This window comes from Pelophylax lessonae (genome assembly GCF_965119305.1).
Source record: "Pelophylax lessonae genome assembly, chromosome: 2".
NCBI lineage: Eukaryota > Metazoa > Chordata > Amphibia > Anura > Ranidae > Pelophylax > Pelophylax lessonae.
The window spans coordinates 697,065,912-697,090,789 of NC_138769.1; the positions used below are offsets into that span (position 1 = coordinate 697,065,912).

At 43.2% G+C, this 24,878-nt stretch overlaps 1 protein-coding gene across 9 annotated transcripts in view; it reads left to right on the top strand.

Annotated features, from left to right (window-relative positions):
* PICALM (phosphatidylinositol binding clathrin assembly protein) overlaps window positions 1-24,878 on the top strand; it is a 227,370-nt gene that overhangs the window by 187,857 nt on the left and 14,635 nt on the right. For 5 of the 9 annotated variants that reach the window (XM_082246081.1, XM_082246086.1, XM_082246082.1 and 2 more), the window contains 4 exons: window positions 2,677-2,776; window positions 5,486-5,509; window positions 15,549-15,608; window positions 17,895-17,999. In XM_082246081.1, the coding sequence (XP_082102207.1) occupies window positions 2,677-2,776; window positions 5,486-5,509; window positions 15,549-15,608; window positions 17,895-17,999 (289 nt within the window). The remainder of the gene's footprint in view (window positions 1-2,676; window positions 2,777-5,485; window positions 5,510-15,548; window positions 15,609-17,894; window positions 18,000-24,878) is intronic. The other 4 variants (XM_082246083.1, XM_082246087.1, XM_082246088.1 and 1 more) reach the window with 1 other exon arrangement.

Here is a 24,878-nt window from a genome sequence, read left to right on the forward strand (position 1 = left end):
TACTTCAGGCTGGTCCCTTTTGCAGGTATAGCTTTATAAAGAATTAAAAATAAGTTACTATACTAAAAATCCAGTAATACACTCTCAGCCTGCTTTGCACATGCTCAGTTGCTCTCCATTTTTGGGCACTGCCAAGTTTGTTGAGGCCGATCTGCTGAAAGCCTTAAAGCGGAATTGCAGCCTTCTATCGCTTACAGCCAAGGAAGCTGTTGTGGTTTGATCTGCAACTGCCATGGTGCTGCACATGTGATCAGTTATGACACCAGCCATTTGATGGTTTGGTTGAGGACACAAGCAAATGTTTTTAGTTGCCTTTTATGATTTACTACTGTTTCAGGGGCTCTGGGCTTCAGCAAAATGGTAGCAATTTGTTGCACACTAATTTTGGTAGCATAAATATTATTGTGGAATGTATGTTTCTTGCTAAGCACCCCAAACGCTGTGCGATGTTGCCGCGATTTCCGCCTGCCGAATCGCGGCAACCGCGCAAAAAAAATCGCGGGACGCATTACGCCCAAAAAAGTACAAGAGCTTCTTTGGAGCGTAATGCGTCCCGCGTTTTTTTTTTGCGCGATGTTACCGCGATTCGGCAGGCGGAAATCGCGGCAACATCGCACAGCGTTTGGGGTGCTATTGCAAATCACGGGCAACGCACATGGATCCCGCAATTTGCAATGATTTTCGGATCGCGGGCGTAATCGCAGTGATTCTTCCCGCGATCAATACGCATGTGAATGCAGCCTAAAGAACATTATTTTTTATCAAGTTGTTATGGGTAAAGTTCCGCTTTAAGGGTGAACCACACATGCCCAGTGTATTAAGGACAGTGCAGTTTACGGCTTGGGCTTTGTGTTTCTGTGGACAAAAGGAGATTTGTCTCTAGTGCCAGCCAGGAGCTCATTCACAAAGGTGGCTCCATGGTACCCCGTAAAGGGATGAAAACACCTAAAAACTGTAACCAGGGAAGGGAGGTTTTTGAAAGATCTTAATGCAAAGCAACCTCAGTTTTAAAAAGCACCCTAAAAACACTGTATTCATTTCCCGTCCGGCAAAATAGTGCTGTCATCTTGCGGAGGAAAAGCAGTGGACTAGGAAAATCCCCAGTTGTTCGAGTTCCATGGGGGAAAACAATTTCTCCAAACATTTGGACTGTGCTCACACTGCTCAGGTTAACGGCTTGTTTTGTCTACAGCAGTGTTTCTCAACCTTTTTTTTAGTCAAGGCATCCTTTAAAAACTTTAGACAGTCTAGAGGCGCCCCATTCTAAAATGTAAAATCTTTTCTAATCGGTTTACATAATGCAGCAACATCCACAAGTCCAAGTAGGACACCCAACATTAGAGGGTATTACTTCTTCCAAAGCGAATAAACTTTTGCAAACTGGTACTGACTAGTTTCCAATGTTTCTGTTCTCCCTCCGTTTTTCTTCATCACTCAGCTAAAGTGACGCCAACTCTGATGGAGAGGGGCAGGGGAGGGTCAAACAAGGATGCTATGCAGGCAACCCGACATCCTCCTTGTGAACTGATGATGCAAACCTGTGACTTAGTGTAACTAAAAGGGCAGACTAAAGCCCCGTACACACGTACCGATTGTCGGCCATAAATATTCGGCCGTCGGCCGATTGTCGGCTTGTTAGTATGATGCTTCCGACAGCCGACAGCGCATTTTCGGCCGAACAGAATCGGGTGTGCAGGCATTAAAATTTTTGTTGGCCAACACCAGAACGGCCTATTGTTCATCAGTCAGTACAGATTTCGGCCGACAGACAGCAGATTAGCAAGACTGGGCATGCTCAGAAAAGAAAAAAGACAAGGAAAGTTAACCATCACATGACATCACTTCTGCAGTCGGCTGTTGTTGGCCGACAAAATTCGTGTGCAGTTTTTTGCAGTTTTCAACAGACACGACAGCCCTGGACAAAAAACGGCCGATCGTTCGGCCGACATTCGGTACGTGTGTATGGGGCTTTAGTCCACACGCTGGCTCATATACAATTTTTTGGGCAATGTTTTTTAGGCATTTTGCCGAGGCACACCAGGATGCCCGGGCCCCCTGGTTGAAAAAGGCTGCTCTCGGGGTTAGAAGAGCAGATCTACTTGCTTAATCCTCCGAGTGGAAGACCGGTCCCTGCCAAGAAAAAATGTTTTCCTGGAGTTCTGCTTTAAATTTCAAGTTTTTAACTAAATGGCCCTTGCTGACAAGGGGCACCAGTAGATAAAATATGGAGGCTGAGTTCAGCATTGGTGGAATAGGAAGGAAAGCAAGAGAGCATACTTTGCATGCGTGGCTTTCAGTAAAGCATGCTTGCACGGACATGGGATGGTAAAAAGAATTGGATTTTCGGCCAGGCTTCTCGGTGGCTAGATCAGCCCTACAGGCATTGCCCTTACAATGAACAATATTTTGAAAAAGGCACAATGCGATTACACCTACTGGGGCTCTTGACTGCGTAGGCCATTTTTGCAAATGGTGAACTTACAGAAGCCTTAATATAAGAGATAATGAATTGAGAAAATCAAAGCTGGATTTTTTTTACTTGTAATGAAACTTTTACATATTTTTCCAGTTTGTCTAGGCTTTATAATCTTCTCTACTTTTCTGAGACAAATTCAACAACACAAAGGCATATTCTTTTTCTGGAATTATTACAGGGTTTTTCTTTGTTTTTTTTAGTGATGTTCATTGGAGTCAGCCCGGAGAAAAGAGACTAACAGGAGGGACTAATTGGCAGCCAAAACTTGCCCCTACCACCACCTGGAACCCAGCCACCTTGGTAATGATCCTTTTGTGTAATGACTGTGTACGGGAGTGTGTGGATATTGCATGATTTGGTTGTTACTGCAAACGTTGCAGGATTAAAGGGTAGCTCCAGCCAAGCAGTTAAAGTTCAGCTGTAGCTCAGAACAAAGCTGGTCTATTCAGGACACCGTTCTGTGTAAAGGGGGCCGGTTTTCCTTTCTTCCAATCAGCTCTCACTGTAACTGCAGCCTCTCCACCCCCTCCTCTGTGCTCCTGACATATGAAGCTAGATTTTAACACGTTTCTGCTCTTTTAAAGGGGTGTAGGGAAGAGAAGACTGCAGATAAAGTAACTTATGTAGGAGGATTTGTTTTATCTCTGTATCATCTGAGGCTGTTCACTTCATATATGTGAGGGTTTACAACCACCTTACTGTGCCGTGTGCAGAATATTTTAATTAGTCCACCAGTGCTGTGTCTTTTAAACTTTCATCCAACAAAGTGAAATGCACTACCAGTGCTTCGTGACCCCAATGCTCCCGCACTCGCCAGATATTTTGAACCCTTTGCCGTACAGCAAAAAGGGTCCACCTTGCATTTGAATATACCCCTCCCGGGTCTTTAAATATGAACTGTTCTCCATTGCGGTTATCCTCCACGCTCTTTCCCTAGATCCATCAATTGCCAGTTCTTTACCACTCATATTTTTTCAGGACCACAAAAGAGAAAATACCGGAGTGCAATAACGTTTACATTTTATTCAAATTCAACAAAGATTCAATTGCACTCACTTGTATAAGAACCGATTATGGCATGGAAAACCGCGAAGCGCCGCCAAGGTGTGTGCTCCACGGGCCACAAAGCCCTGCTCAGTGCCTTTCACCACCCATCCAATGGGCATCTTCAGGAACGGATCATTCCACTGTGCACAGAACCAGCTCCATAAAGACATGGCATGATGAGTTTGGTGTGAAGGAGCTTGATTTGTCTAAACAGAGCCCTGACCCCACAATGTTAATAGCTTATTTGTTATAAATATACACTGCTCAAAAGAAATAAAGGAACACTTTGAAAACACATCAGATCTCAGTGGGTTAAAATATGCTGGATACCTATACTGATATTGACTGGGTAATGTGTTTGGAATGAAAGGATACCACATTGATGGAAATTTATCACCCTACAGAGGGCTGAATTCAAAGACACCCTGAAAATCAAAGTGAAAAAAATGATGCAGAAGGCTAGTTCATTATGCTGAAATTTCATTGCAGCAACTCAGTGGTACTCAGTAGTTTGTATGGTCCCCATGTGCTTTTATGCATGCTTGACCATGTCAGGGCATGCTCCTAATGAGACAACGGATGGCGTCCTGGGGTATTTACTCCCAGATCTAGACCAGGGCATCACTACACCAGGGCATACATTGGATGTACCAAAACATAATGTTCCAGAAGTGTGTTCTATTGGATTTCGGTCAGTCGAGCATGGTGGCCATTCAATGGTATCCATTCCTTCATCCTCTAGGAACTGACTGCATACTCTTCCCACATGAGGCCGGGCATGGTCATTCACTGGGAGGAACCCAGGACCCACTGCACCAGTGTAGGGTCTGACACTGGGTCCAAGGATTTTATCCCAGTACCTAATGGCAGTCAGGGTGCAATTGTCTAGACTGTTGAGGTCTGTACATCCCTCCATTGATATGCCTCCCCAGGCCATCACTGACCCACCACCAAACTGGTCATGCTGAACGATGTTACAGGCAGTATAACATTCTCACGGCGTCTCTAGACCCTTTCACGTCTGTCACATGTGCTCAGGGTGAACCTGCTTTTATCTGTGAAAAGCACAGGGCACCAGTGGCTGACCTGCCAATTTTGGTGTTCAATGGCAAATGCCAATCAAGCTCCATGGTCCCGGGCAGTGAGCACAGAGCACACTAGAGGACGTCAGGCCACTCTCATAAAGTCAGTTTCTGATTGGCCAGAGACGTTCACACCAGTGGCCTGCTGGAGGTCATTTTGTAGGGCTCTGGCAGTGCTCATTCTTTTCCACCTTGCACAAAGGAGCAGATACCGATCCTGCTGATAGGTTAAGGAGCCCTGTCCAGCTCTCCTAGAGTAACTGCCCTTCTCCTGGAATCTTCTCCATGCTTTTGAGACTGTGCTGGGAGACACTGCAAACCTTCTGGCAATGGCATGTATTGATGTGCCATCCTGGAGCATTTGGACTGCCTGTGCATCCTCTATGGGGTCCGGGTATCGCCTCATGCTACCAGTAGTGATGCTGACCCTAACCAAAATGCAAAACTAGTGAAAAACAGGAAAGATGAGTAGGGAAAAAATGTTATTGGCCTCCACCTGTAAACCATTCCTGTTTTGGGTGTCATTTCATTGTTGCCCATCTGGTGCACCTGTTAATTTCATTAACATCAAAGCAGCTGAAACTGATTAACAACCCCCCTCTGCTACTTAACTGACCAGATCAATATCCCAGGAGGTTGACTTGATGGTATACTCTGATTAAAAAGTGTTCCTTTAATTTTTTGAGCAGTGTGTGTGTGTGTGTATATATAATATGTATATGTGTGTGTATGTTTCTGATATATATATTATCTAAATTAAATACACTAAATCTGTGTGCTTGTCAAATGTTGAGGTGTGTGTTTACTGCTGTGTAAGTTTGTGTTCTAATCTTGTGCTATTGTATTGTATAACTGTTCGTCCTGATGAACAATGAAACAGAATGGCATGCATTTTCAACCATACGTAAGTTGAACTGAACAAACCAAAAACTGCCTTCCTTGCTGTGAATTGGTATGCTTTGTATTAACCTTCGCTGTAGCGCAGGCAACCTCACACTAATCAGATTTTGATTGTGTGCTCGAAGATTTGATTCCTCCCCACTGCACCTTCCTGGCTCTCCTTACATCCTTCACTAATGGCATGGAGTGTTGGCACCTGGTTACTATCGCTTGCACAGCTACACTCTCCTTCCTCTGTGCTTGGGTGTGGATTCATTTGCTGAATGAACTGCGCTAGGAAAGACTTAAGAGCCTGCCTTCAAGTTTATCTGTGGTACCCTTTGTTATATAACATTGGTGCCCAATCTTTTAGCTAAAGTCTTGTGTGTCAGATTCTGAAGGTCAATGCTGTAAGGTGGACCCAGACCCAAAAGAAGACTTGCTCTTACTTTATTACGTGATGATAGACACACTAAAGCAGCCATTCTCAACCTTAGTTCCTCCAGAGGTTGCTAGGTTACTTTGAGCCCATTTGGTGGTGCCTGCCGATTCCACTTGGAAAAGCAAGCTGTAACCCCAGTGTCTTAACTGTCTGTAAGAGGGGCATTCTTGGCCACTGATGACCTGTGCAAGGTGTGGTTTTTCCCACTCAACCCCAATTGTTTATTTAGCAGGGGTTTCATTAGGCCTGAAAATTATTTCAAGAGTTAAAAAGTTGTGAAAGGCTGCTCTGAAGTGTCGGCATGTATTTATTCTTGTTTGCTCTTGTGTTTTTCTATCTCAGAAACCCCATACCCAATCACCCAACATCAGGTGATTGGTACCAACCAGAGTTGTATAAAGTACTCGAAACCCATACTTGAGTAAAAGTACAAGTGCTCGATCAAAAAGTGACTTGAGTAGAAGTGGAAGTGCTTAATCAAAAAGTGACTTGAGTAGAAGTACTAAAGTATTCAACATTTTTTGTACTTAAGTATTGCAAGTAGTTTTTTTTTTTTAATTTTTGCTACTCAAGTACTGAAAGTAAAAGTACCAGTAGTTTTGGAAAAAAAATTGCTACTCAAGTACTGAAAGTAAAAGTACAAGTACTGTGTTATGTAGTTTTTAAAGAAAGAAGTCAAAAGTTTGAACATCATATTGTTTTTTATTATTTCAAAAGCAGCTTTTATTTATACATACAGTAGCATTTATTTTTGTATGCGCTGATAATACACATGTTTTGAACTTCATGAAACCTGCCACCTACTGTTCTGGCAGTGGTAATTTTTATAATAGTAACAAGTAACTATGCAGCACAAAAAAAAATATCGTAGTAGAAGTATTGAAATCATCGAAAAAATGTAGTGAAGTAAAAGTGGAAGTAGGAGAAAAAAATTCTACTCTAGGAAAGTACAGATACCGCCTTTCGGTACTTAAGTACAGTAGTGAAGTAGTTCTACTTAGTTACTATACATCTCTGGTACCAACCCCTGTCTCGTGAAACTTTGCACAAACAGTAGGCGAGTTTAAAGCTGATGTTTACCCCCTTTAAGGTCAGATTTGCTTATCAAATTAATTTCACACAGCAGAGGAGAGGAGTTCGTACCGAGAAGTTCAATAGTCAGACTTGGCTTCGTTCTTTCCCAGCATGGTCATTTGAGTTTAGCAGAGAATTATGAGATGGTCTGTGTAATTGGGCTATTTAAGCTAATCGGTCTAGATTCAGATGACCCTGTTTTACTAATATGACCGGTTTCTTTGTCTCCTTTTTTTGGGATATCAAAGACTGAGTTACAACGGTAAATGCAACATACTGCATGGTGGCTTCAGAAGGAGATGGTTAGGCCAAGTTTGGAGACCCGCTAAGGTTCAGGCTGAACTGAATTTGGCCCAAACCCGCAGGAAGCCATCACGACAGCAGGCTTCCATCCCAATCACCTGCAGCCATGGAATTCACCTCCTCACGGTTGCATGTAACAAAGGATGCTGATGACAACATTGTTCTCATGTGGCAATACTAGGTCATCAATGTCATCAGCATCCGTGCCCCTTTGTTATATTTTTGGCTGCAGGAAGGGGAATTTCAAGGTTGCGGCTGATTGGGACGGTGACCTGCTGTCAAGTGAGTTTCTCCTCTGGTTCGGCCCGACTTTAGGTTCAGCCAGTAACCTTAGCTCATCATTTCACCGCAAGAATATCACAGCCCATTTATAACAACCTGTGTCAAAGTTATGATATTGCAAATTTTTGATTTTCTGATCTAATTATGTTAATTCCAAGCAATGCCTACAGATTCTCATGAATTAAATAAACAAGTTTTAACCACTTCAATTCCTGACACTTTCACTCTTTCATGCACAGGCAAATTTTCTGCTTTCAGCACTGTCACACTGAGTGACAGTTGCTCCGTCATGCAACACTGTACCCATTTGAGCTTTTTATCATTTTTTTTTTCACACAAATAGAGCTTTCTTTTGGTGTGTTTTTAATCACCACTGGGCTTTTTTTTTTTTTTTTTTCTTCTTTAAATAAAAAAGGCAGAACATTTTTTGGGGGGAAAAACGCCATGTTTTTCTTAGTTTCTGTTATAAAATTTTGCAAATAAATAATCTTCATAAGTTTACTCCAAATTGTATTTGGCTATTCTTTGGTGTAAATAACCCAAATCCGTGTATATTTAGTCTTTAGGAAAGTTAGTCCATAAACTATGCTGTGTATATATCTGAAAATCGACAAATCTGTATTCACTTGCTGCCTGTTTCATTTCTTGAGACATGAAAATGCCAGGACAGTACCAATGTCCCCCAAATGACCCCTTTTTGGAAAGTAGACAGTTCAAGTAACTGGTGTAGCCGTGATTTTTTTTTTTTTAACACATTATGATTGCTTGTACCAGTAAACGTCACTGGTATAAGCAACCATTTTACTATCAATTTGTTCAGTGTGCATTGTTGATTGGCCACAGCTAATCACACGGTACAGATGTACTGTGATTGGCACTGTCTGTGCCATGTGATCTCCGTGACCAATCACAGCTAGCAACACAATGAATGGCATTAATCAAAGCCATTCATTTTTTACAATGGCCATGTGATCTGCTGTGATTGGTCACAACGATCGCATGTTACTGGCAACGGGCCAGTACACTGATTAGTCATTGAGTGCCAGGACAAGTCTGCTCATTGGAGGAGAGCAGGTTGAGTTCCTAGCACCGCTAGAAAACTATGCAGGGTGTGTTGTCCTGCGTAGTGTGGTTAGTTTTTATTAGGAAAGCAGAGGGACTGGCAGGAACACAAAGGAAGCAATGTAAAAAGAGGATATTTTTTTCAAGTACATGGTACAGCAATTACATATCGGGAATAGGAAATGTTGGATTTACATATTCTTTCAGCCCGTGTGTCTCTGTAAATAAGCAGCCATCTTGGTAGAGAAGCAGGGCTTTGATTCCTAATTTGAGAGCTGCCTCCCTTACCTGATGATCCACTATCTCGTGGAGGAGTATACAAGCAGAAGGAAAACAGAAAAGCACAAATTCACAGCATTAATGAAGCAGAATCAGGGAGGTTCTTGTCTGCAGGTTCTCAGGTATAGCTTTCACTCCAGCAAAGAACAGTCAGCAGCACAGTGAGCAATAGTTTCACTACAAGCCCTTTGAGGCTAGCAGTTGCAGGCAATACAGTACCTTAGAATTTCACCTTGCATATGTACAGCTATGAGTCTAAAGGCACAGGAAAGAAAACGCTACTACTTTGGGTAACAAGAAAGATTTAAAATTGTTCCTTATAACGTAGAAAATCCTTGCTTTTTGAGTCCAGGTTTGGTTTAGGCTTCAATAACACCTAATCTATTGTTTTCAGCTTGCATTGACATGATATCCTAGTCCTACAGTGCAGGACCAAGGCTGGATATTCATGGACCTTGGGTAATAGGCTGCTGCCTGGCAAAGATTTGGGCTTACTGATTTAACCCTACTCCACACATAGCTGATGGGTCTCTTCTCCCTCATGGGGAAGTTCTCCCTGGTTTAAAGCCTACCCCCAACTTTACTATAACTTTAGCTCATTTGTGTAAACTTGGCCGAACAAACGTGCATGCCCCCTGTGCACACTGTATAACCTGTAGATAGTCTCAGCTACATACAGTATGCAGCCCTATGTTCCGGTTTGTGAGGCAAGACCTTAACATCTAACACCCAGAACAGAAAAGAGTTGGACTGAGCAACGCAGTGGCCCAGCTTGGCCCAAATGAATTAAAGTGACAGAAAAGCTGGAGATTAGCTTTAACAAATGTTTATTTCAAATTCTTCAACCAACTCTTCACTGCCTTCTAGTAAAACAATTGGTTGATGTGCATCATTTAATGCGTTGCATTTGTGTGTTTTATTTTTTCAAAGCAGGAGCCAAAAATATTATTTTTCTTAAATGCTTTGCAGCACGTTGTGCTCCATTTAAGTACAGCAAGCATGTTCCATTCTCACAAACTTTATTTCGGCATGGTATTGCATTGGTTCTGCATTAAGCAATACAGCCCAAAGCATGTGGTGTGATTGAGTCCCCAAAGATACTGTTGCATCTTTTAAAAATGTTTAGTGTAGAAAACGGATATATATATATATATATATATATATTTTGTGGAATCGGTATAGGCTTGTTTTTGGTTTGTTGTCCAGTAGGTCCAACTTTGATCCGACTTAAAGCGTAACTCCACATTTGTTGAGAAAATAACATAACATTCCCCTCTGGGTGATCTATGTACATCGCAAGGATTATAAAAACCTTTGTTGCTGATTCCTACCTTTTTGTTCTAAAGAAATCAGTTTGTTCCTCTGTGCTGAGTGGGTCTAATGGGAGTGGTTTCATAATCAGCTGTGCACCTGCAGGGCTCTATTGAGGATAACCGCAGGGTCTGCATCCCTCTAGACTTGATTTCCTATTGGGAGCATCTCCCCAAATATTACATTTGTGTTGCAGGGGATGCCTGAAATCTGACTTGTATCTTAGGCAGACTTCTGAGGAAATCAGTGAGCCAATCATGCAAGCAGAAAAATGTTTCTGCGGGGTGTTCTGTACACATTCTGTGTACAGAACACGTCCGGGTAGCCATGTTGCGTTGCATTTTCAGAGAAATTACAGTAGCTGCAGATTTAAAAGGAAAGGTATCTTTTTAAAAACATTCAGTTACAATAGGACTTGTCGCAATTGTATACGCTATATTATTTTTTCTTTATTTACTATTGTTTTTCCCCATGAAAGTGGAGTTACCCTTTGTTGTGATTTTTTTTTTTTTACTCTCTACGGGATTGAAGTCGTATGAAAGTTGGACCAAAGTAGTGCAGGAACCTTTTTTCTAAAGTCGGAGCAACTTGTCAGATCAGTTTAGGAAACCTAAGGAAAACGTAAGGAAACTGTCCCCGGTCCGCTTACAGGCTGTTTTTTGGGGCGGTGCAAGACCTTTTCTTTACGGGTGATAGTCCCAGTTCCGACTGCTGAACTTTTTTCAGGAGTTTTACTCAAACCTGTTTACAGTCCCCGGGAAGGAAGGAACGTGCGTCCAATTCTGGACCTAAACTGCTTTGTGCAGGTGCAGAAGTTTAAAATGAAGTTTGTTCGCACAGTGGTGGCTTCCCTGCATCAGGGGGATTTTCTTGCCTTCATCAACATCAAGGACGCTTCACATTCCAATATGTGTTGGTCTCCAGCGCTTCCTCCGCTTTCCCTTGGGAGAGGAGCATTATCAGTTTGTAGCGTTTACCTTTTTGTCTCGCATCTGCTCCTCGGGTCTTCACGAAACTGTTGGCCCCGGTGCTTGCATTGTTATGCCAATGGGGGATCGCAGTACTGGGCTACTTGGACGTCCTACTGCGAGTGGAGTCTCCTACTGCTCTGGTGGAAAACCTGGAAATCACCATACGAGCTTGAGGGAGTTTGGCTGAATTTGGAACTTTCAGAAGTCTGCCCTGGTTCCGTCCACAAGCTGGACTATCTGGGTCTGACTCTGGACTCGGCCTTAGCCAGAGTGCTCCTTCTTCTGGACAAAGTCCAGAAACTACAGACTGTAATTTGTCTCTTCATCCCTCCGGACTTCCATGCGGATGCTGGGCCTGATGTATACCTTCGAGGCGGGTTCCATTTGCACAGTTCCATACGAGGTCTCTGCAAGGGAAATTCTGGACAAATGGGACAAGAACCCACAGTCTCTGGTTCCTCCCCTTGTATTGGACAGTGGTCACCAGGGATGCCAGCCTGTCCGATTGGGGAGGCATCCTCTGCAAATAATTCTGCTCAGGAGATCTGAACACTGGTACTCCGAGCGATCAGACTATGCCTGGAACATTGGACTGATCGTCTTCAGGGATGTCCAGTGCGTATTCAATTGGACAATGCCATGGCTGTAGCTTATGTCCGTCACTAGGAGGGCAAAAGAAGTGTCCTGGCGGCTCTGGAGGTAGCTGGCATTCTAAGGTGGGCAGAACGGTTCATTCTAGCCCTCTCCACTGTTCACATTCCCAGGGTGGAAAACTGGCCAGCGGATTACCTCAGTCGACAGGCGTTGGACCAGGGGAAGTGGTCCTTTCATCCAGAGGTGTTTCTTCAGTTGTGTTGTGTCCGGTGGGGCATCCCCGAGGTGAATCTGTTGGCTTCCCGGCTCAACAGAAAGGTGCAGAAGTTTGTGGCTCGGTCATGGGATCCTCTGGTGGACGCCATTGATGCGCTGGTGGCCCTGTGGGGTCAGTTTCGTCTGATCTCTGCATTACCTCCTTTCAAGCTTCTGCCAAGACTTCTATGTAGGATCCGCAGAAGGGATTCCGGTCATCTTAGTGGCCCCAGGCTGGCCTCGCCGGGCTTGGTACGCCGATCTGGTGCGGCTGGTCGCTGAGTTTCCTTGGAAGCTTCCTCTCAGGGAGGATCTGCTGTCCCAAGGCCCAATCTCTCATCCTGCTTTACAGTTGCGAGTCAGTGTTTTCAATGCTGTTAAAAGCTAGGAAACCTACTTCTAGGAAGATCTACCGTAGTACGTGGAAAACGTACATTGCGTGGTGAGTCTCTTGGGGTTCATTCTCGCTCTTGTTGGGTGGCTTGGATCCTGACCTTCCTTCAATGGGGGGTTGAGCAGAAACTGGCCTTGAGTACTATCAAGGGTCAGGTGTCAACCTTAGCTGTCCTATTTCAAACGTCTTTGGCCACATACTCCCTGTTGCGTGCCTGTCTTCAGGGAGTTAGACACTTGACACCTCCAGTGCGGTCTCTGTTGCCGCCTTGGGACCTCAGTTTGGTGCTCAGTCCTCCAGAAGCTTCTCTTTGAGCATCTTCGGGAGGTTCCCCTGCTTACGCTGTACCAGAAGGTGGCCATTTTGGTGGCTTTCGCCTCTGTGCGCAGGGTGTCGAAATTGGCGGCGTTATCCTGTCCACTTTACTTGGTGGTTCACAGAGATAAGGTGGTTCTTTGCCCCTGTACATTGTTCTTTCCAAAGGTTGTCTCTGATTTTCATTTGAATGAAGATATTGTGTTGCCTTCCCTTTGTCCCAGGCCTAAACATCTGAAGGAAATTGCCTTGGATGCCGTCCAGGCAATTAGGGTGTACCTGACAGCTACAGAGTGTTTTAGGAAGTCACTCACTATTTCTGCCCACGGATGGGCCTCGGAAAGGGTTGTCTGCTTCCTCTGCGACCATTTCCAGATAATCAGACAGTGAATCAGCCCTATTCCATCAGGGGTCAGGTTCCTCCCTTCCCTGTCAAGACCTACTCTACTCAGGTGCTTAGTGCCTCCTGGGCCTTCCGCCATCAGGCGTCAGTGAGGCAGGTTTGCAAGGAGGCCACCTGGTCGTCGGTGCTCACTTTAACAAAGTTCTAGAAAGTGGATGTGTTTGCATCTGCGAATGCTTCTTTCGGCCGCAAAGTTTTGCAGGCTGCTGTTTAGAGGACCTGATCCTCTTCGAGGGTGTATTGTTTTCAGTTGGGCTCCAGTTGTTTTGGTTGAGCTCCTATTGCCTGGTTGGTTACTGTTTAGCCTCGGGAATTTTTTTACTGTTCCTGCCCCTCATGTTTAACACTGCTTTGGGACGTCCCAATGGTTATGAAGATCAGGAGCTGTGTCTCCGTCAATGAACGAAAGACACGAAATGAAAACAAAAGACTTACGCTAAAAAATAACCCAGGCATTTAATCGCTCCTAACTAACCCCTTGCCGCAGTCTGCCAGGTGTTTTTTTGTCTTTTTTAAACGCACACAGATTAACTGCCAATCTCTTCTAAGCATTTGGGAGCTGGCTGGGAAAACATGCACATAATGCTGCCAGTTTGTGGTGGATGGGCACTGGATTTCCTGCTGCATCTGTGCGCATGTGCAGATATCCCCTGCAAACTTTGTGTTTAGTAACACACAGCTTCCTGGGATACCTGTGACACAGCAATCCACCCTAGACCAGAAACATGGAAGTGCAGCTTTGAGGCACAAAAAGAAGCAAAATAGGATAATTTTTTTCCATTTGTGGAAGAGGGAGGTGGAAGGGACATAGTAAGTTAAGTTTTGTATAGATGAATTTAGTTCCATGTTAATTGTAAACGGTTATGCTAGCCGTACACTGTGTGAATTACATATGGGCCATGTAGGGGGGTGCTAATTGAACCCAAGTTGATCGATTGATCAACTTTGGTACAACCAGCCTGTTTGATTTTTCATACTATTTTTGACAGCAGCTATAGCGGCTAGTAATAATTTCTGTGTGTTCTCCTGGCTACATGTTTTTGGTAAAAGAAAATCCCAATAAGAAAATGATTGGCTTATGTGAACATTTTAGGGTACACAAACTATGGGATATATATTTTTCAAATTTTTATTTAATTTTATACTAGTAGTGGCGGCAATCAATGTCTTAAAGCGGGACTGCAATATTGCGGCAGACTGACACTTTTTGACACTTTTTTCCTGGAACCAGTGACCCTAACAGTGATCAGTGCTTAAAAATATGCACTGTTACTGTACTAATGACTGGCTGGGAAAAGTCCTAGGGTGATCAAAGGGTTAACTGTGTGCCTAGCCACTGTTTGTGTGCTGTTCTTACTAGGGGAAGTTGTGGGTTCTAGTCCCCGCTTTGCAGGAACTCAGAATCCATTATTTTCCACCTGTCAGAACAGAGATATGCTTTGTTTACATAGGCATATCTCAGTTCTCTGTGTATTGCTGACGATTTGCGGATACCGGAGGACATTGAGTGCCCAGCAACCGCATGTTGGCTTCTGCTGTGAAAAATCACAGCAAAAATGGCCCGGCAGTGCGCGTGTGCCTGCCCCCTGCAGGCAGAAGTCTGGAACCGTATATGCACCTGTGTGTGTGTGTGTGTGTGTGTGATCCGGTGCACAGCTGCTGCCCTGTAGCATTAAAACTGCTATAGGGCAAACGGTTAACCGTAATTTTATGTTCTTGCAGTATTTGAGAAAATAGCATGGGGAAATGAGCATATATTGCAGAGATGTACTAAATACTTTTTTTGTTTTTTTGCCTTGATATGCAATATAAGACAGACTATTCCTTTAACTTGAAGATTCGGAGAAAACCAGCCTTTGGATGTATTGAGCTTTTGTTTTGAAAGAGACTCTTGCTTGTAGTAGCCCACAATTCTGTACGGCCCATACAGTCGGTGACATAACTTGTGTGTTGTACAAGCATAACATTGTTTTATAGAATGTGACCTTTCCCAGCAGCCAAGTCTTGGACTGCCATTTTTCACACAGCAAGTCTTTGTAAAATGTGTAAGGAGTAACAACTTGCAGGAGATGCCGCCTGTAGGTTTCCTTCATAGATTGAGGCGCTACAACCTTTTTCCGGGTTCGCGGTTGGTTTGTTGGTTCTGCTTTGTGTTTGCTTTGGAAATATTCATATATAAATGCTGGTGAGGAGACACTTTTTGATTAATTTGCAGAAACGTTTAATGGTATTCCCTCTAGGAATCCAGGTAGCTTGTTGCTTTGGATCAATCACACGCACTTTGCCAATCTGCATGGCCATTAGTTTATGATCTGCCGAATGTGTTTATGTATGATGGTGATTTGTAAAAACTTATCTATCATTTTTTTGTTACAACAGGCACCTCCAATCATGGCCTATCCAGCCACAACACCTACAGGAATAGCTGCATTTGGAATGGTAGGATGAGATTCCCGTTCAAACTTTGTTTCATATTGCAATGGTATCCTTTATTTCACAATAAATATTTTTATTTATTACTGGTATTTATACAGCTCAGAAAATTTACACAGTGCTTCACATATTTTACATTTACACCATTCTCTGCCCTCAAGGAGCTTAAAATCTAAGGTACCTAACTCGCATACATGCACGCGCATACGAGGCCCAGTTTAGACCAGAGCCAATTAACCTAAAAGCGTGCCTTTTAGAGTGTGGGAGGGAAGGGGAGTACAGAGGAAATCCATGCATGTGCACTCCTCCTCCCCCCCCCCCCCCCCCCCGCCAAACAATGATTTTGGCTAAAGTCCGCTGTGGCCAATCACACACATAGTTATGTGTTTACAAAAACACAAAACCCTATTATCACTGATTACTATTTTAGTGTCACTATTAATGTCAGTCAGATTGCTCCCAACCCTATCACAGTCACACTTTTAAGTCTCTAAACGCTGCCATTACCAGTACAGCATGTGTAGTAAACTCCAGTATATATACTATAGTTTGTAGACGCTATAACTTTCGCACAAACCAATTAATGCACTTATTGGAATTTTTTCATTACCAAAGACATCTAGCAGAATACATTTTGCATTCACTCATTGAAATTTCCATACCGGTCATCAGGTAGTTTTGCCCACTCTTCTTGAGCAGACTGCACCAGCTGTCTCAGGTTTGAAGGTTGTCCTCTCCGGACTGCATGTTTCAGCTCTTTACATAGATGTTTGATAGGATTCAGATAGTCCAGTATTTAGTTCTTAGCCATTTTTCAGTGCTTTGGCTGCGTGTTTGGCTGGAGGGTTATTGACCTCCAGTTGAAACAGAGTTTTCTGATACTATGCAGTATTTAAGGCTCTTTTATAGCACTTTACAGATATATTGTACATTCATATCAGTCTCTGTCCTCAAGAAGCTTACAATCTAAGGAACCTAATTCACATTCATACATCTACTAGGGCCAGTTTAGACCAGAGCCAATAATGCCTACCAGCATGTCTTTGGAGTGTGGGAAGAAACCCAGGCAGGCGCAGGGAGATCATGCAAGGTCCCGACAGGTAGTGCCGTGTTAGGGATTCAAACCGATGACCCTAGAGCTGCTAGACGAAAGTGCTAACTACTTGGCCACTGTACTGCTTTCGAATTTCTTGATAGTCAAGAGCAGGGGTCTTAAAATTTTCTAGACAAAGGGCCGATTTATTGCCCTTCAGACTTTATGGGCGCTCCAATGGCCAATGGGAGTGAACGATGCCCCATCATTGGTATTGGGGGAAATAGTGCCCTGTCATTGGTATCAAAGGGAGGAATAGTGCCCTATCATTGGTATTAATGGGAGAAAGTGTCCCATTAATGGTGTCAGTGAGAGGACTAGTGCCCGATGATTGGTGTCAGTGAGAGGACTAGTGCCCCATGATTGGTGTCAGTGAGGGGACTAGTGCCCGATGATTGGTGTCAGTGAGAGGACTAGTGCCCGATGATTGGTGTCAGTGAGAGGACTAGTGCCCCATGATTGGTGTCAGTGAGAGGACTAGTGCCCCATGATTGGTGTCAGTGAGAGGACTAGTGCCCCATGATTGGTGTCAGTGAGAGGACTAGTGCCCCATGATTGGGGTCAGTGAGAGGACTAGTGCCCCATGATTGGGGTCAGTGAGAGGACTAGTGCCCCATGATTGGGGTCAGTGAGAGGACTAGTGCCCCATGATTAGGGTCAGTGAGAGGACTGGTTATATACCAGCTGAGGACGGCCCATGGGCGTAGCCAGGTGTTTCTGCCTTGTCCTACTCCTGGAGGAGACAATATAACTAGTTATGATTTATCGAGCGCTGTGTCCATCAAACTCAGAGAAATGGATTTTACAGTAAGTACAAAAATCTCATTTTTGTTAATACAGAATTTAAAAAAGCTTATGAAATGCTACTCTAGAGATTTTGATTCAAGACACCCCTGTGCCAGATGGGGCAAATAAGCCCCAAAATATAACTGAGCCTCCTCTGTTTTTATTTGTGGTATGACTAGCCTGATGGTGTCTACACCATTCATCTCAGTTTGTAACAAAATTCATCAGGAAATTGCAGTTATCTATACAAAAATACATCAGGAATTTACATGCAATACGTAGTTATAAATGAAAATTCTGCTAGTTTAATTAAAGGTGAACATATATTATCAAAGCATGATTAAGAATAAGCTGTTCAGAGAGCCGTTATATAGAAAAGAATAATCCTTTGTGTTAATTTTTTTTTTTCACAGCCTCCTCAGATGGGATCTGTGCCAGTAATACAACAACAAGCATTAATATACAACCAACCTGTAATGAGACCACCTAATCCTTTCGGCCCTGTATCAGGAGCACAGGTAACACAGTCCGTCTTAAATGTGTACCTGCCGGCCAATTGCACACTCTGCCTATCGGCTCAATTGAAGCCAGCGTTGTGTTAGGCGCCAAGCTTCATAGTGGCAACAGTCACATGATGTAATCGACAAAATGGTCCCCAGGCGACTAAACAAGTATCTGAAAAATTGAAGGTTTATCTAGTTTTGCTGTGAACTGAATAAAAATATTAAGCTGTTGAAGGCTTTTCAGAATGTTGTGTTGTCCTAGAAGTATGCATACATTCTTTAATATATATTATTTGACATAGCAGTAGCTTGGAACAATGTTCCCTTTTATTCTGCATGTTTGTGTATAGGATAATGCTCAAAACCCAAAACTGTGAGTATGTGTCAGGTGAGGAAACAGGTTGATCTTATGTCACACACAGTGCAGAGGAGGACTTCTGACTCACTGACAGCGAGTTCCATAAACTTCTGAGTGCTGTTCTAGTGGCTTCTCCTCTACAAGATCTTCTCTAGACAAGGTGGAAATTGTGACATCGCAGCCCCTCCTCCCTGACTCATATTTATAATTTATTATGAATAAATGGCAGTGGTAAGAGGTAATTGTCTGCTCTATAGACTTTTTCTCTTAAGTATCTAAGGATATCAAACCGAAGAACAAAATATGTTTATCAGGTTATCAATTGGTGGCTGCATTTGTTTCTTTTTTTCTGGCTAACAACGTTTTATTCAAAAACGCAAAATGTCCATTATGTTGATTTTGCTAGAAATGCTGTGTCATTGCCCTGTGAATTGAACAGAAAGCTGAAACAATCTTGTCGTCCTTCCAAGCTATCGTTTGTGCAGTCACAATCACGAAAGCAGCTTGGATGACAGCCATGGCTTCCTCCATAGATTGCACTGAGCAAAGCCACAGTGTGTTGATTGCAGGTCAACAGGTAAAAATAAAGGGAGAAGAGGCTGGGAAAAAAATGAATGCAGCCCCAGTGGCTAAGGACTGGTAAACTGCAATATTTTACCTTTTGGTTTTTAGGTTTAGATGTGCTTTAATCCCAGTTTCAGAAGTTTGTATTCAAAGAAAAGGTCAGGAATCAAAAAAAATAAACAATCGCACACCACTAGATGGCTGCAGCACCGATCCCAGCTGCAATTGTCCCTTTCCTCCTCTAAGACCGAGAACTGAGCGATCAAACACTGCTGATCCCTCACCTCTTGATCCTCAGCCTGCAGAGAATCGTGACTCTCTGCTCTGCTCCTCCAGGCCCGTACACACGATAAGAAAATCTGTAGGGAAAATTCGTCCGACCGATTTTCAGATTGTTAGTATGGTGCTTTCGACAGCCAACTCCGACTTTTCGGCTGACAAAATCCTGATGTGCAGGCTATAAAATTTTTGGCGTCCGTAATACACCGTCCGATTTTCGTCTCATTAGTACAGATTTCGGCGGAAAAAAATCTTAAAAGCAAGACTAGGCATGCTCAGAGACGAAAGAACACATACAAAGCAATCCAACACATGACATCACTTCTGAAGTAGAATTCGGTCATACGGGAAAATTCGTATGAAAATAACCTCTCCACTTTCCACATCAGACTAGCATGCCACAAAAAACGGACGACCGATCGTTCGATAATCTGATCCAGTTTCCGGCGGCGGAAGCTCTGCAGAGGACACAGCCGACAAGGGCTGTGAAATGAATGGGAAGTGACATCACCTATAGACCTATTATGGGGCTTCCGTTGTCGGAAGTGTCCTCTGCACCCGCCTTCACAGTGAAGCCACGGCTGACAGCTCAGCGTGGGATAGGGTCGGATTGGCTTCAAGAAAGGTATGTATACGGGTTTTTTTTTTTTTTTTATTCTTTGCTGGGATTTTAGTGTTAGGGTGTACTTTATCCTTTAAGAGTCAATTTCAATTTTTGTTCATCATAAGAGAAAAAATGCTAGTGCATTTTGGAAGCTTAACCGATACCCATTTAAGTCATGGTTGAAAGAAAACTGTACTAGGTGCAGGTAACCTGGAGTTGATCTCTCTAGTGTGGATCAAAGGCAGGCCCCGATTGTTTATCTAGCAGGAAACTTGGGTAGAAAAAAAGGTGGGCTTGTTGGGTAGAGTTCTTTTATGAAGCGTCTCTGAAATATAGGTGAATGATGTGGGTGGTATTCTCTACAAGTACAGGTGAAATTAAAGGGTGTGATGGGGGCACTTGACTAAGCAAGGTTTGGGAAATGCTGGAATAGGACACCGAGCTTTAGCTTAACATCTCTATCATCATGAGCTAATTGATATCAGTATGTGGTAATGAAACGGATCCTTTCTATAGCTATCAGCTGTGAGAGCTCCCTTTTTTTTTTTTTTTTTGCAGTTCGTTTGAATGAGCCAGCCGGGGAAGTGTGTACACTTGCTCTTTTGTGTGTTTTATAGTCATCATTCTTCCGCTTTAGACATCGATTGTGGCTCACAGTTGTTGGCTCACAGACCGTTCATCTGTTGAGACAGGGAGAAATGTAAATGAATGCCAGTGTCTTCCATGAGCTGTTCTTTTTAGTAAGAGCAAAGTCTCCCTGTTACTCCCTTGTGGTGGAAGCAGCTATTAACGTGACCAGCATTTAGCTTCTTCCCTATGAACTAGCGATGTCACTTCTGGGATGAGATTCCTTAACCTAAATCTGTCTGTTAATAAGCAACACTAAAGTGCACGTCATAATGCAAAGACCCTTTAAATGTAGAGCTGGCCTCATAGTACTATTTCGGCACATCACTATAATGGGCAGGGAGGATGGCGAAAAAAGCGGGAGTGATTAGCACGTGGTGACTTAAGCCAGCCATAGATGGGGCAATTTTCTTTTGAGAAAATCACTTGACTGTGTTGATTGGGGGAATCTCTTCCTCTGAGCTATTGGGTTCTCCCTAACAGGAGAACACTTAGTGAATATTATAAACATAGGATAATGGGGAACACATAGTGTTCAAAATATGGAGCGTGGGACTTTATATGAGGTGTGGCCAGTGTATATATGATGATGTATAGGTAATGCATATACAACTGCTGGTAAGCATAAGGGAGCATATGATAAATCATCACATCTTTATTAACATGTTCTATAGCACATAAACATTGGTACATTGAATTTTCATAAATTCAAAGGGGGTGTATACAATATACACATGGATACCATTATACAGTCATAATAAATGATACACACACAAAAACAAATAGGACCAACAGATATAAAATGTAGATGGGGATTGGATGCATGCTATACATTGGTAATCAGTTGAAAAGGCCTCTTGGGCTCTACGCGTTTCGTGAAACATAGTTCACTTCCTCAGGAGCAGGCACATTTCGATCTCTAAAAAATATGACATGTTTGGTATAGCATCCAAAAAAAGGGGTTGGAAGATTGAGAAAATATGTAAAAATGAACTTACAATAGGGTGAACACTGTTCAAGAGGCTGGAAGCCACCCGAGGGTACGTTCCTAAAGGGAACTGAGGGAGCAAGGATTCCGCACACGACCGGGGCGCAAGGTCCACATACATTAAGTGAATTTCCATTTGAGGTCATAAAGGGCTATATTGGAATATGTTGAAGGAAATGATTACCGTAGTATTAGGCTAAACCAATACAATAGTAAAATGCTGAGCCCAAAACCAAAGATAATGTAGAATAAGATGGGCTATATTGGTATATGTTCAAAGATATAATGGATAATGAAGTAGGCCATAATAGATAATGTATAGATAATATAAAAATATATAAAAAAAATGGGAAACTGGACCCAAGACCAGGGATGGTGTGGGGGTGGAGTAGACCCAAGAAGGGGAGTGTGAGTGGGGAGTAAACGAAAATGTGTATAACCGTGTATCAAAGTGCTACTGAGTAGGGGGGGGGAAGGGGAGGGAATAGGCAGGGAAGGATATACCGTCCAAGATAGGTGAGTGAGAAAGACCCAAAAGGTGTGCTGGGAAAACCAGCGAGAAACAAGTGTGATCAAATGAAAAGAATGAATCCCAAAATGGGAAAAGTGTGCCAAGAAAGGTTTTTTTTTCCCCTTATCCACCTTGAACAACTTAGTGAATATTGCTGGTGGCTATTGCCATTGGCAATAAACTCATCAAAATCTGACATGCTATTTCTACCCAAGTCATTTGATGGATGGATTTGGGTACAATCAGCCTGCCCATAGATGGTTCGAATTTTGGCCGGTTCAACAGATTAGAACCATCTATGGCCAGGTTAACCACTTTACTACCAGTCACGTAACCTCTACGTCGGCTGACTTTGAGTGGTTATACCGGGATGATGCCTCTAGCTAGAGGCATCATCCCGGTACCGTTGTTTGAAGCCGACGGTCGGCTTTCCGTCGGTAACGATCGATGCGGCTCGGGAGCCGCTCGATCGTTACTCGGGGGGGCGGGAGGGGACGTCCCCCCCCTCCCGCCGCCTTCCGCGGCTTTGCTCGGGGCTACCGTCCCACCGGGAGCCCCGAGCACCCAGCCGGCACGTCCGCCGGCTGGATGGAGTCCCGATGAATGCCGGAAACGGCATCGATCGGGTCTCCGATGACGTAACCCGGAGGCGGCGTCCATGACGTCACTTCCGGGTTACTGTGCTGCAAAAGGCGGCAGATTTGAAAAACGGCTGTATGCAAAAATGCCGTTTTCGGCGTTTTGCATACAGGGAAGTGTAGTGGAGGGGTCTAGGGTCTTTTAGACCCTCGATCCCTCCATAAAGTGTACCTGTCACTACATATTGCTGTCACCAGGGATGTTTACATTGCTTGTGACAGCAATAAAAGTGATCAGATTTTTTTTTTTTTAAAAACCTGTAATAAAGTTTAAAAAAAAAGAAAAAATAAATAGGAAAAAAAAAAAAAAAAACATTTAGCTGTCCCCGTCACCGTTAGCTCGCGCACAAAAAAAAACGTATACGCAAGTCGAGCCGCAAATGAAATCGCTGTTCAAACCACACATGTGAGGTATCGCCGCGATCGCCAGAGCGTGGGCAATAATTAAAAAAAAAAGAGCTACACTCTAACTCTAAACTGGTAACCGTTAAATAAATTTAAAGCGTCGCAGATTGAGATCTCTATTGACCATAGTTTGTCGCCATCCCACGGGGGGGCGCAATTTTAAACCGTAACATGTTTGGTATCTATTTACTCGGCGTGACATCATCTTTCACAATATACAAAAAAAATGGGCTAACTTTACTGTTTAGTATTTTTTAAATGCAGTGAAATGTGATTTTTCAAATTTTTTCCAAAAAAATGGCGTTTTAAAGACCGCTGCGCAAATACCGCGTGACAAAAAATTTTGCAATGACCGACATTTTATTCTCCAGAGTCTTTGCTAAAAAAATATATATAATGTTTGGGGGTTCTAAGTAGTTTTCTAGGAAAAAATACTGGTTTTAACTTGTGAACAAAAAGTGTCCGAAATAGGGCTGGGGCTAAAGTGGCTAAGAGGTTAACACTTCATCATTGCAGTGGGTTCTGGTACCATTCACTTTCAGTGGCACCACAATGCTCAGTACTGCAGTACAGTGTGTTGTGATGAAAAACACTTTTTCTCTGTCGCTCATTGACAGACGCAGTCCTCTTTGATTAATATCAAATTGGGTTATACTGCCCTCTACAGGAGTAGGACACTAGGCAGAAGAAAACTTTCTTGCCACACCTTAGGGGCAGTCCCAGAGGGTATATCCTCTCTCTCTGCTACAGGATGTCAGTTTTTTTCTGTCTAGTCAGGAGTAAGGACCTAAGTTCCTTGCTGGGATCTTTGGTCCTGGCAAGATTTTTTAGAAAAACTTTTTCTTTTTTAGGCAGCTTTTTTTTCTCCAGTTCCTGTGAGATCTTCAAGCAATTATGCCGGATCTGGGCGACGGGCTGGATTTTGAGTGGGCCTTCTAGATTGGATTTTGATTTCCGTTATCCCACCCCTCATTTGTGGTACTGCTTTGGGACGTCCCAATTTGATATTAATCAAAGAGGACTGCGTCTGTCAATGAGCAACAGAGAAAAATGGATTTTTGTAAGATCTTACCGTAAAATCCTTTTTCTCTTAAGCTCATTGACAGACGCAGTACCCGCCCCTCTATTTTTGAGTTGGGTTGGGTTAAATTCTCTGACACTGCTTTGTGATATAACTGACATCCTGTAGCAGAGAGAGAGAGGATATACCCTCTGGGACTACCCCTAAGGTGTGGCCAGAACTTTTCTTCTGCCTAGTGTCCTACTCCTGTAGAGGGCAGTATAACCCAATTTGATATTAATCAAAGAGGACTGCGTCTGTCAATGAGCGACAGAGAAAAGGAGTTTACGGTAAGATCTTACAAAAATCCATTTTTTTTTTTTTTTGGTCTTGAAAGCACTATTAAACGGGAAAACAAAAATGTATTATTGCAGCTTTCCAATTCAAAGATGTATTGACACTAGTTTTCTTTTTTAAGGCATTTTTTTGCTTTATTTTAATTTTCTGTTATTTCTCTTTCATTCATTGATGGACATAGCTCCTTATCATCTTGACCATTGGGTTATACTCCCCCCTACAGGAGTAGGACACTAGGCAGGAAAAAGCTTGACTAAGCCTGTGGGGCAGGTACTCCCATTCTCAGCTATAGTTTTTCTGCCTGATAAGTAGTAAGGACCTAGTTCCTTGCTGGGATCTCTGGTCCTGGCATTTTATTTTCTTTGAAATTGAACTTTTTCCTATTTTCCTAAAACTTTATTTTGTTAGGTCTGCTGTTCCAAGGGCCAATCTTCCATCCTGCTTTGCAGTTGCTGACTGTAGGGCTTGGCTGTTGAAAGCCAGGTGCTGAAGGATAGAGGTTTGTCTGCATTGGTGATTCCCGAGGCTTTTAAAGGCTAGAAAATCGACCTCTAGGAAGATCT